Raw genomic sequence first — 12,931 nt, 5'->3', positions numbered from 1 at the left:
ATATGCATTTCATCTGTAGTTGCTACATCCATTTTGGGACCTAAAAAGTACATTTACAGTACCAGTCAAAAGTTTGGACAAAACTACTCATTCCAGGGTTTTATTTTACTACATAGAATCAAAACTGAAATAACACATGAAATCATGTAGTAACAAAAAAACAACAAATCAAAATATATTTTATATTTCAGATTCAAAGTAGCCACCCTTTGCCTTCATGACAGCTTTGCACTCTTGGCATTCTCTCAACCAGATTCTTGAGGTAGTCACCTGGAAGGCATTTCAATTAACAGATGTGCCTTGTCAAAAGTTAATTTGAGTAATTTCTTTCCTTCATCATGCGTTTGAGCCAATCAGTTGTGTTGTGACATGGTAGAGGTGGTATACAGAAGATAGCACTATTTGGTAAAAGACCCAAGTCCATATGATGGCAAGAACAGCTCAAATAAGCTGTTGACAGGCAGCGTGGACGGAATGTTTTATTAACAGGTGGGAGTAAATTGGACAACGCCGGCACATTCAACGTTTCCTGTCCGGGTGTAAGGTTGAGTAGATACATCTAAAAAATAAAAGACCTAGAAGCTTGTGGGACTTTTGTGTTTTTATTGACATGGTATTAAACAGCGGATCTATTTGCCCTTCTTGGCCTTGATCTTCCTCAGGTAGAACTCCAGCTCCTTGCCCTCCAAAATGTAGCCATCCACCCTGCCGCACTGGCCGGGCTTGGAGGCAATGCAGGCTGGGAGAGAGAGAGAGAACAATCATTACCAAGTCAGAGAAGAAACACCAATTAGAAGTTAACAGAAGTCCCATCAGAAAATTGACAATGGGATTTTGTCCTTGAGGATTCAGATGTCACGTTGTAATGCAGTGTTCCTCACACCTGTTACAAGCCCAGCACCACACGACTCAGCTGATGGAAGTTCGGTCAATAAGGTGTTAGTGCTTGGGAGGAACGAATCAGACATCTCTGACCAAGACTAACAAGCATTATTAGATACCCCTCACGAGTGTTTCTGCATGTCTGGGAAACTAAGCCTGCCCTGCATACGCCGTGAGTACCCAGACAAACCACAATAACTAGTACCTGGAGTATATGTATCAAGCACTTCAGACTAGGAGCACTGATACAAGTCAACTTTGACCTTTTAAAATCAGCACAGTGCTGCCCAGTAGAAACAGAGGTCGGAGACTCACCGAGGAGTTTCCCCTGCATGAACTGTTCTTCCAGGAGAGGGCTGATCTTGCAGTTCTTCTTACGCTCGTCAAACTTCTTCTGAATCTTCTTCGACCTCTTCTTGTTGATCACCTCTTCCTCCTCGGGAGTCTAAAACACAGGAAATAAAGACGTTAGGCGATTAATGACGGGCACCAATGGAACACTAGTACGATTTCAAGTACATTGTACTGCACCGTTGAGTCTGCAGAAAAACATTTCACAGAACCGTTTATACCTGCAGTTGAGCCCCGGCCTGCTAACACAATTTGTCTCCAAAATTAAATAACCAGTATATTTAGTTTCACTCAGTTCTGGCGATAAAAGCCAAGGTCATTCTGTAACAGAAATGGACAACGGCATCTCCATCAAAATACCCAATATTATAAACACATTGACAATGTTTAACAAGAACAAATAAGGGAATAGTGTACTGGCTTTGGGACTCAGCTGTCAGCTAGTGTCCGTTAGTGAAAGTAGTACTCTTTTGGGACTCAGCTGTCAGCTAGTGTCCGTTAGTGAAAGTAGTACTCTACACTAAGGCTTCTGTCGACAGGTTGTAGTGGATACTGACGCTGTGGCCAAAAGCCGCATATTTAAAGGAATTAGGTTGCCATTTGGGACAACAGCAAGCTGTCAACTGTTCTACACAATATAGAAACGGCACATCCATTTTTACTTAGATGACAGTACATAAGGAAATCAGTCAATTTAAATAATTTCACTGGGCCCTAATCTATGGATTCCACATGACTGGGAATACAGATCTGCATCTGTTAGTCACAGATACCTTAATAAAGAGGTAGGGATTGGATCAGAACCAGTCAGTATCTGGTGTGACCATTTTCCTGATGCAGCAGCGACACATCTCCTTCACACGGAGTTGATCAGGCCGTTGATTGTGGCCTGTGGAATGTTTTCCTACTCCTCTTCAATGTCTGTGTGAAGTTGCTGGATATTGGCGTGCTTCTACACCTGCATTGCTTGCCGTTTGGGGTTTTAGGCTGGGTTTCTGTACAGCACTTTGAGATATCAGCTGATGTACGAAGGGCTACATAAATACATTTGATTGGCAGAAACTGGAACATGTGGTACAAGTCGACCCAGAGCATCCCAAACATGCTCAATGGGCGACATGTCGGAGGTGATGACGGCGGATGAATGGCACGACAACTGGCCTCTGGAGCTTGTCACGTTATCTGTGCATTCAAATTGCCGCCAATAAAATGAGATTGTGTCTGCAGCTTATGCCTGCCCATACCATAACCCCACCACGGGGAACTCTGTTCACAACGGCGACATCAGCACACCGCTCACCCACACGACAATACACGCTCGGCCCGGTACAGTTGAAACACAGGATTCATCCGTAAAGAGCACATGATGCCAGTTGCCGTCGAAGGTGAGCATTTACCCACCGAAACCCCTTATGATAGAGAAGTGAACATTAAATGCCCTGGTGGACATTCTTGCAGTCAGCAAGCTAATTGCACCCTCCCTCAACTGGAAACGTCTGGTGTTGTGTTGACAGAACTGTACATTTTAGAGAACCCTTTTATTGTCCACAGCACAAGGTGTACCTGTGTAATGATCATGCTGCTTGATATTCCACACCTGTCAGGTGTCAGATCTTGGTAAATGAGAAATGCTCACTAACAAGGGATGTAAAGGATTGAACAAAATTGAGGGAAGGTGTCTTTTATTTCAGCTCATTAACTTCGTCGGGGTACACACCCCCTTCTAAATTTCCACCTAAAGACATACCCTAATGTAACTGCCTGTAGCTCAAGCCCAGAAGCAAGGATATGCATATTCTTTGTATCATTTGAAAGGAAAAACACAATTTTGTGGAAATGTGTATTGAATGCAGGAGAATATAACACATGTTGTGTTAGGCTATAAAAATGGATGTAGCTAGGACACCTGGCATTGCCAACAGACGAAGATCTTCAAAGGTACGCGATTTATTTTGTTATTTCTGACTTTCGTGACGCTAATTCTTGGTTGGAAAAATACTAGTAATACTCGTGTGCAGGGAGCCGTCCTCAGAAAATCGCATGGTTTGCTTTCGCTGTAAAGCCTTTTTGAAATCTGACAAAGCGGCTGGATTAACAAGACGTTCATCTTTTAAACGATGTAAAAATACATGTATTTACAAGAATGTTTAAAACAACGAATGGTGTGTTTAGAATGTTAGCGCTCTGCAATGTCACCTCACGTTGGCCTGGTGGGACGTTAAGAGTCTCACCTACCCTACAGAGGTTAAAACATGGAACCAACACTTTACATGTTGCAGTTATACATCTTTGTTCAATTCAAATTATAGATCTTTGTTCAATTCAAAACCAGTGCACTACCCAGGAGCCACTTGGGTCTTGTACGTACCAGCTTGGCTCCCTTCTTGCGTCCCAGAGGAGTGGCGAAGTGGGCCTCATACCACTGCCTGTAAGGCAGGCTGTCGACGAGAACGATGCAGTTCTTCACCAAGGTCTTGGTTCTCACCAACTCGTTGTTGGAGGCGTTGTACACCACATCAATGAGCCTGGTCTTACGAGTGCAGCCTGCAAAATGAACACAATATCAAAATTCCCACCTGTGTGTAGTGGTAATATTACTGCAGTGATGAAACAGGGGTTCAAGCACAGTCTAGAAATAAACAGGCCCATGAGCATTTTTAAGTAGCTTTAAAATGGCAAAATTTACACCAAACGTTGGTCACGTTTCAAGAACTGAAATATAATCCGTATCTCTCTCAACCTTTAAGGTATCTGTATTCCCAGTTGTGTGAAATCGATCGATCAGGGCCTAATGAATTCATTTCAATTGAATGTTTATTTTTACTCAGTAAAATGTTGGAAATTGTTACATGTTATGTTCAGCTAACATTTCAAAAGTAGCATTATGGCCAAATGCACACATGTAGGTGGTAAATCACGTGAAATTAATTTGAGCTCTCAAAACACATTGCGTTACATGAGTGAATCTAGCTTTTGTCTTTCTCAGAGTCACAAATATCGTCACAAACATTCAGTAGCAGAACTGGACATGAATATAGTCATTGAAAGACTCACGACACCCTTACAGATTTAACCAGTGTGTACAGCTGATATCCATAGGAGAACAACCGTATGGAAACTTACACTCAGAGCCCCACGAGAAGTTACCCACGTCGACCCTCAGAGCGCGGTACTTCTTATTGCCACCGCGGGTCCTCACTGTGTGAATACGGCGAGGTCCAATCTAGAAGAGAAGCATTAAAAAAAAGTGGAAACCAACTAAATCACGAGTGATTGCATTATGTATAGGGATACCTGGTGGCCACATGTACCCCATTGTTTGGCATAGGTGTGTCAGTGTAACTATGACAGTCCGGGTCATTGGTAGGTCCTTAAACTTTAACCAAAACGGTCAAAACAGACCTACCTATGGTCAATTTGTAATCATCCACACCACAAATAATCAAACCTTATTTTACTAGCTACTGTCCACAATACCGATACACGTGGTCAGCGTCTTCACCTTTGTGTTTGCAGGGGGGCGACCCAGTTCATACTTCCTCTTCTTGTGGTAGGGTTTGCGTTTGCCGCCGGTCTTGCGGCGTTTATGCCAGTTGTCCCTAGAGATACCTGGGCCACAGAAACAAGACACTAGTGAGAAAGATGCGAACTCTGCAACAAAAACAAAAAGCACTAAAGCCTAAGGAAGCCATTGTGCTTGCGAGTGTCAGTTCTCCAAGGTGGTTATCCGCACAGTAATCTCGGAAACCTAATTGTCATCATATTCACTCAAACACAAGGCTTCTCCGAATAGAGTGAACCACTACCTAGGTAAGGCTAGCACGTTAGCCTAAGCTAGCGTGATTCTGAGTAGCCATTGCCCAACATCAGCACAGTACTAAGAGTAACGTTATCCCGTTAAATCACTGATCATAGTCCTGTAGATACACATTTCTTCGTAAGCATGCAAAGATTTAGTCGATATATAGATTAATTAGTAGAGGTACTAGGAGGTACTAAATTGAGAATGTAAAAAATATTAAACTTATCCAGAGGCCTATCGCTAGCTTACAACTAAAATCCCTAGCGAACGAGGAAGACTTGGCAGCTAAATGTCTACCAAAACAACGCAACATAGCCATGTGTGTTAGGTTTAAGGTACACCAAACTAGGTAACTACCAAAACAAGCGACAGTGCAATTTGAGAACCATCTGCAAATGCTCACTTGCAAGTCAGCTAGACTAGCCCATGAGCAGCCATCTTGTAACATGACATCCTTTTACAATAATTCAGTGAAAAACAATCCTCTATGGTGATATTAGTGCAATTCAACAACATTCCAGTAAGATATTCAAATAAAAAGTAATCTGTCAAACCATTATAGTTATATTCCTGATGTAAAACAAGTGATGGACAAGGATTCTCTCAGCGACCGGAGGATGAAAACACGTACCCATTCTCAGGCGACGGCTGGAAAGAGAACACGCAAAGGTTCATGGGGAAGTTTGAAGGTGTCAGATATCGCGAGACTGTACGATAACTCTAGAAATCCATGAGCGCAAACTGAAACGTTGACTGCCGCCATCTGCGAGTGTGCACCACCCAGGATAAACTAGAAAGCCCCAAAACTATTACTGCAGAGATTTATACTTGGACAAGCCTCAATCCAGAGTTTAGTTTGACTATTTTCTACATTGTACAATAATAGGGAAGGCATCAAAACTATGAAATAACATAGAATCATGTTGTAACCAAAAAAAAGTGCTAAATCAAAATATATTTTATATTTGAGATTCTTCAATGAAGCCCCCATTTACCTTGATAGCTTTGCACACACTCGGCATTCTCTCAACCACCTTAAGTTAACCCTAATTATTCCTAAAACTAATAGCATTGTATTTTGGACAAATCATACACTAAACCTCAACTACATCTTGTAATAAATAATGTGGATATTTAGCAAGTTGAGATGACTAAACTGCTTGGAGTAACAAATATTACGTATGTAACCATGGTTATGCGAGCTATATGGATCACTCCAATATATTGGTATCACTCCGCGGCGGAGGGATACAGCCGACGTGAGGATTTACAGATTTACTCCAGTGTGCACCTGTGTCACTGCTGGGGTCCGCCCCTATACATAGACCCCATGGCCGCGACACACGTTCTCTACATCATTTTCCTCTAGCACCCAGCAGAGGCAGGGAAAAGGTGTGTCAGGGGTCCTGCCGGGGCCCGCCTTTCGTCTGGCGCCCCGAGCGCCTTGGTCCCTCAAGTCACGTCCCCATGGAGGTGATGGTTGACAGGTTGTTGTTCCACCACACGCTGTGCCCCTCCCCACTGTCGTTCCTCAGCACGAGGCGAAGGGGCAGGAGGGGGACCCCACCGTCGTTCCTCAGCAAGAGGCGAAGGGGCAGGAGGGGGACCCCACCGTCGTTCCTCAGCAAGAGGCGAAGGGGCAGGAGGGGGACCCCACCGTCGTTCCTCAGCAAGAGGCGAAGGGGCAGGAGGGGGACCCCACCGTCGTTCCTCAGCACGAGGCGAAGGGGCAGGAGGGGGACCCCACCGTCGTTCCTCAGCACGAGGCGAAGGGGCAGGAGGGGGACCCCACCGTCGTTCCTCAGCAAGAGGCGAAGGGGCAGGAGGGGGACCCCACCGTCGTTCCTCAGCAAGAGGCGAAGGGGCAGGAGGGGGACCCCACCGTCGTTCCTCAGCACGAGGCGAAGGGGCAGGAGGGACCCCACCGTCGTTCCTCAGCACGAGGCGAAGGGGCAGGAGGGGGACCCCACCGTCGTTCCTCAGCACGAGGCGAAGGGGCAGGAGGGGGACCCCACCGTCGTTCCTCAGCAAGAGGCGAAGGGGCAGGAGGGGGACCCCACCGTCGTTCCTCAGCAAGAGGCGAAGGGGCAGGAGGGGGACCCCACCGTCGTTCCTCAGCAAGAGGCGAAGGGGCAGGAGGGGGACCCCACCGTCGTTCCTCAGCACGAGGCGAAGGGGCAGGAGGGGGACCCCACCGTTGTTCCTCAGCACGAGACGAAGGGGCAGGAGGGGGACCCCACCGTCGTTCCTCAGCAAGAGGCGAAGGGGCAGGAGGGGGACCCCACCGTCGTTCCTCAGCAAGAGGCGAAGGGGCAGGAGGGGGACCCCACCGTCGTTCCTCAGCACGAGGCGAAGGGGCAGGAGACCCCACCGGGACCCCACCGTCGTTCCTCAGCTCAGCACGGAGGGGACCCCACCGTCGTTCCTCAGGCGAAGGGGCAGGAGGGGGACCCCACCGTCGTTCCTCAGCAAGAGGCGAAGGGGCAGGAGGGGGACCCCACCGTCGTTCCTCAGCAAGAGGCGAAGGGGCAGGAGGGGGACCCCACCGTCGTTCCTCAGCAAGAGGCGAAGGGGCAGGAGGGGGACCCCACCGTCGTTCCTCAGCAAGAGGCGAAGGGGCAGGAGGGGACCCCACCGTCGTTCCTCAGCAAGAGGCGAAGGGGCAGGAGGGGGACCCCACCGTCGTTCCTCAGCAAGAGGCGAAGGGGCAGGAGGGGGACCCCACCGTCGTTCCTCAGCAAGAGGCGAGGCGAAGGGGCAGGAGGGGGACCCCACCGTCGTTCCTCAGCACGAGGCGAAGGGGCAGGAGGGGGACCCCACCGTCGTTCCTCAGCACGAGGCGAAGGGGCAGGAGGGGGACCCCACCGTCGTTCCTCAGCACGAGGCGAAGGGGCAGGAGGGGGACCCCACCGTCGTTCCTCAGCACGAGGCGAAGGGGCAGGAGGGGGACCCCACCGTCGTTCCTCAGCACGAGGCGAAGGGGCAGGAGGGGGGGACCCCACCGTCGTTCCTCAGCACGAGGCGAAGGGGCAGGAGGGGGACCCCACCGTCGTTCCTCAGCACGAGGCGAAGGGGCAGGAGGGGGATCCCACCGTCGTTCCTCAGCAAGAGGCGAAGGGGCAGGAGGGGGACCCCACCGTCGTTCCTCAGCAAGAGGCGAAGGGGCAGGAGGGGGATCCCACCGTCGTTCCTCAGCAAGAGGCGAAGGGGCAGGAGGGGGACCCCACCGTCGTTCCTCAGCACGAGGCGAAGGGGCAGGAGGGGGATCCCACCGTCGTTCCTCAGCACGAGGCGAAGGGGCAGGAGGGGGACCCCACCGTCGTTCCTCAGCAAGAGGCAGGAGGGGGACCCCACCGTCGTTCCTCAGCACGAGGCGAAGGGGCAGGAGGGGGACCCCGTCGTCGTCCGTCTGCCTTGGACCCCTGAGGTGGTGGCATGAACCTTCTCAGAGTCTCCCTACGAACCTCATCAGTCTGCTCCAGAATGTCATTAACCCCTGTGCCAAAAGGTCAGCACTGGGGTGATGGGGAGAGTGGAAAATGTGCTCTGGAGAGCAGTTGGCAGATGGGATTGGGCCAGCCAGAGATGGCGCCGGGAGGTAACCACCTGCATCATGGCCCGCTCCCCTCTGCCCAGGCACGAGGTATGAAGGGCTCCAGAGGGGATGCCACCATCACACCTGTCACAAAGGGAAGCCATAATAAACCCAGCCAAGCCAGCGAGGCCACGGAGCAGAGGTACAACGCCCTGGGAGAGTTTGTCGTGACCCACTTGGAGGGATACATTACCCAGTACCTCTGCAAAAATGGGGAACACCTCTGTGGGAAAAACAGGCAGACAAAACGGCAACCAGGTAATGGATCTAATATGCGAGTTTAAAATTATAATTTGTTAACGCCAACTGTAATATTACCTCGCTGGTTTCATATCCAAGCAGTAGAAACAGCACCATATGGAGTAACTCTGTTAAGGAACTCCAAACGTAATGTCTCAATGTAGTGGAAGTCCACCACGACACTCTTATATTATGTATGTGGGAAGAAAAAAAACTTAGCAGATAAACCAACAGCATGTTAAGCAATTCACAACACAAGCCAGGAGGCACACAGAGTCGTAGTGTAACGTCAACGAAACACTAGCACGACAAACCACGGACGGAAGATACAGATCAACCTCTCGCAGCTGAGTGCAGACTCTCAAGAGGAGGGGCTTGGCCATGTGGACAGCTGCAAACAGCCAGTGAGTATACGTCCACGCAAGATATTACACTTACCAAGCGAACTTCATAACGTTTGAACCTCAAACCATACGGACGTCCGCTGAGAAAATGAAAGAGAACATGTTTCGCGGCCATGGGGTCTATTTATAGGGGCGGACCCCAGCCGTGACGCGTCTGCTAAATGACTTAAATGTAAATGTGACACAGGTGTACATGGGAATGAATCTGTACATCCTTACGTCAGATGTATCTCTCCGCCGCGGAGTGATACCAATATATTGGAGCGATCCAACATAGTGAAACATAACCCTGGATTGTAAACTGTCATGGTCAAAACATATTGATACAACAGTAGCTAAAATACTAAGAAGTCTGTCCATAATAAAGCGCCACTCTGCCCTAACTATATCAACAAGGCGACAAAAAATATTTACAAAACACCTTATCGAACAGCGAGGACTGTGAAGCAAAACATACATAGGCATAGACACATGCATACACGCACGAACTATACAAACACATATTTAGTACTGTAGATGTGGTAGTAGGGGCCTGAGGGCATAATGTTTTTAAAATTGTATAAACTGCCTTCATTTTGCTGGACCCCAGGAAGAGTAGCTGCTGCCTTGGCAGGAACTAATGGGGATCCATGATAAACCCCAGGAAGAGTAGCTGCTGCCTTGGCAGGAACTAATGGGGATCCATAATAAACCCCAGGAAGAGTAGCTGCTGCCTTGGCAGGAACTAATGGGGATCCATAATAAACCCCAGGAAGAGTAGCTGCTGCCTTGGCAGGAACTAATGGGGATCCATAATAAACCCCAGGAAGACTAGCTGCTGCCTTGGCAGGAACTAGTGGGGTCCATAATAAACCCCAGGAAGAGTAGCTGCTGCCTTGGCAGGAACTAATGAGGATCCATAATAAACCCCAGGAAGAGTAGCTGCTGCCTTGGCAAGAACTAATGGGGATCCATAATAAACCCCAGGAAGAGTAGCTGCTGCCTTGACAGGAACTAATGGGGATCCATAATAAACCCCAGGAAGAGTAGCTGCTGCCTTGACAGGAACTAATGGGGATACATAATAAACCCCAGGAAGAGTAGCTGCTGCCTTGACAGTAACTAATGGGGATCCATAATAAACCCCAGGAAGAGTAGCTGCTGCCTTGGCATGAACTAATGGGGATCCATAATAAACCCCAGGAAGAGTGGCTGCTGCCTAAGCAGAAACTAATGGGGATCCATAATAAACCCCAGGAAGAGTAGCTGCTGCCTTGGCAGGAACTAATGAGGATCCATAATAAACCCCAGGAAGAGTAGCTGCTGCCTTGGCAGGAACTAACGGGGATCCATAATAAACCCCAGGAAGAGCAGCTGCTGCCTTGACAGGAACTAATGGGGATCCATAATAAACCCAAAGGAAGAGTAGCTGCTGCATTTCAATTAACAATGGGGCCTTGTTATTCATGTGTAATTTATTTCCCCTTAGGAAGAGCCAATCAGCTGCTGCCTTGTGACAGGTAATGGGGATCCATAAGAAACCCCAGGAAGAGTAAGCTGCTCAAATAAGCAAAGGAACAAATTCTATCCATAATAAACCCCAAAGGTCAGTGCATCATTACTTTAAGAATGAAGGGGATCATAATAAACCCCAGGAATCATTACTTTGACATGAAGGAACTCAATGGGGAGTCCATCATTAATTAAACCCCAAAGAGTAGCTGCATCCTTGACAGTAAGACATAATGGGGATCCATAATAAACCCCAGGAAGAGTAGCTGCTGCCTTGGCTTTAAGACATGAAGGGGATCCATAATAAACCCCAGGAAGAGTGGCTGCTGCCTTGGCTTTAAGAACAATGGGGATCCATAATAAACCCTAGGAAGAGTAGCTGCTGCCTTGGCAGGAAGTAATGGGGATCCATAATAAACCCTAGGAAGAGTAGCTGCTGCCTCGGCAGGAAGTGATGGGGATCCATAATAAACCCCAGGAAGAGTAGCTGCTGCCTTGACAGGAACTAATGGGGATCCATAATAAATACAAATGATGTAGTCACCTGAATAAATTTCAATTACAACAGTACATCATTACTTAAAGTTCATGAAGGTCAGTTATTTCCATCATTACTTTAAGACAAAGGTCAGCCAATCAGTTGTGTTGTGACAAGAAGGGGTCAGTCCATCACAGAAGATAAGACATGAAGGTAAAATACAACAGTCCATCATTACTTTAAGAACAGCTCAAATAAGCAAAGAGAGACAACATTCTATCATTACTTTAAGACATAAAGGTCAGTCCATCATTACTTTAAGACATAAAGGTCAGTCCATCATTACTTTAAGACATAAGGTCAGTCCATCATTACTTTAAGACATGAAGGTCAGTCCATCATTACTTTAAGACATGAAGGTCAGTCCATCATTACTTTAAGACATGAAGGTCAGTCAATACAACAGTCCATCATTACTTTAAGACATGAAGGTCAGTCAATACAACAGTCCATCATTACTTTAAGACATAAAGGTCAGTCCATCATTACTTTAAGACATAAAGGTCAGTCAATACAACAGTCCATCATTACTTTAAGACGAAGGTCAGTCCATCATTACTTTATGACATGAAGGTCAGTCCATCATTACTTTAAGACATAAAGGTCAGTCAATACAACAGTACATCATTACTTTAAGACATGAAGGTCAGTCCATCATTACTTTAAGACAAAGGTCAGTCCATCATTACTTTAAGACATGAAGGTCAGTCCATCATTACTTTAAGACATGAAGGTCAGTCAATACAACAGTCCATCATTACTTTAAGACATGAAGGTCAGTCAATACAACAGTCCATCATTACTTTAAGACGAAGGTCAGTCCATCATTACTTTAAGACATGAAGGTCAGTCCATTATTACTTTAAGACATGAAGGTCAGTCAATACAACAGTCCATCATTACTTTAAGACATGAAGGTCAGTCAATCATTACTAAGACATGGACAGTCCATCATTACTTTAAGACATAAAGGTCAGTCCATCATTACTTTAAGACAAAAGGTCAGTCCATCATTACTTTAAGACATAAAGGTCAGTCCATCATTACTTTAAGACATAAAGGTCAGTCAATACATCATCATTACTTTAAGACATGAAGGTCAGTCAATACAACAGTCCATCATTACTTTAAGACATAATCATTACTTTAAGACATGAAGGTCAGTCCATCATTACAAGACAGTCCATCATTCACTTTAAGACGAAGGTCAGTCCATCATTACTTTAAGACATGAAGGTCAGTCCATCATTACTTTAAGACATGAAGGTCAGTCAATACAACAGTCCATCATTACTTTAAGACATGAAGGTCAGTCAATACAACAGTCCATCATTACTTTAAGACATGAAGGTCAGTCAATATGGAAAATTTCAAGAACCTTTAACGTTTCTTCAAGTGTAGTCGCAAAAACCATCAAGCGTTATGATGAAACTGGCTCTCATGAGGACCACCACAGGAATGGAAGACCCAGAGTTACCTCTGCTACAGAGGACAAGTTCATTAGAGTTACCAGCCTCAGAAATTGCAGCCCAAATAAATACTTCACAGGGTTCAAGTAACAGACTTTTGACTGTTTCAAACATTGGAATATTCCCCATATTATGAAAAGTAAAACATCAGAAGTCACC

General features: G+C 46.7%; 1 protein-coding gene and 2 non-coding genes across 3 annotated transcripts; all 3 read right to left on the bottom strand.

Moving 5' to 3' along the window:
- Nucleotides 1-588: 588 nt before the first annotated feature.
- rps8a (ribosomal protein S8a) lies at nucleotides 589-5,719 on the bottom strand. The gene is made up of 6 exons (XM_046320864.1): nucleotides 5,667-5,719; nucleotides 4,736-4,842; nucleotides 4,357-4,456; nucleotides 3,602-3,777; nucleotides 1,198-1,327; nucleotides 589-739 (listed from the first exon to the last, which is right to left on the bottom strand). The coding sequence occupies exons 1-6, from the start codon at nucleotides 5,668-5,670 to the stop codon at nucleotides 630-632; spliced, it is 627 nt and encodes a 208-aa protein (XP_046176820.1). The 5' UTR covers nucleotides 5,671-5,719; the 3' UTR covers nucleotides 589-629.
- On the bottom strand, nucleotides 4,212-4,280 carry LOC124010261. Its single transcript, XR_006834397.1, has one exon. It is a non-coding gene; the product is annotated as a small nucleolar RNA SNORD38 (small nucleolar RNA).
- On the bottom strand, nucleotides 4,561-4,667 carry LOC124010262. Its single transcript, XR_006834398.1, has one exon. It is a non-coding gene; the product is annotated as a small nucleolar RNA SNORD46 (small nucleolar RNA).
- Nucleotides 5,720-12,931: the final 7,212 nt, after the last annotated feature.

Source organism: Oncorhynchus gorbuscha, linkage group LG22 (assembly GCF_021184085.1).
Source record: "Oncorhynchus gorbuscha isolate QuinsamMale2020 ecotype Even-year linkage group LG22, OgorEven_v1.0, whole genome shotgun sequence".
NCBI classification, from domain to species: Eukaryota; Metazoa; Chordata; class Actinopteri; order Salmoniformes; family Salmonidae; genus Oncorhynchus; species Oncorhynchus gorbuscha.
This window is presented reverse-complemented; position numbering and strand designations above follow the sequence as displayed.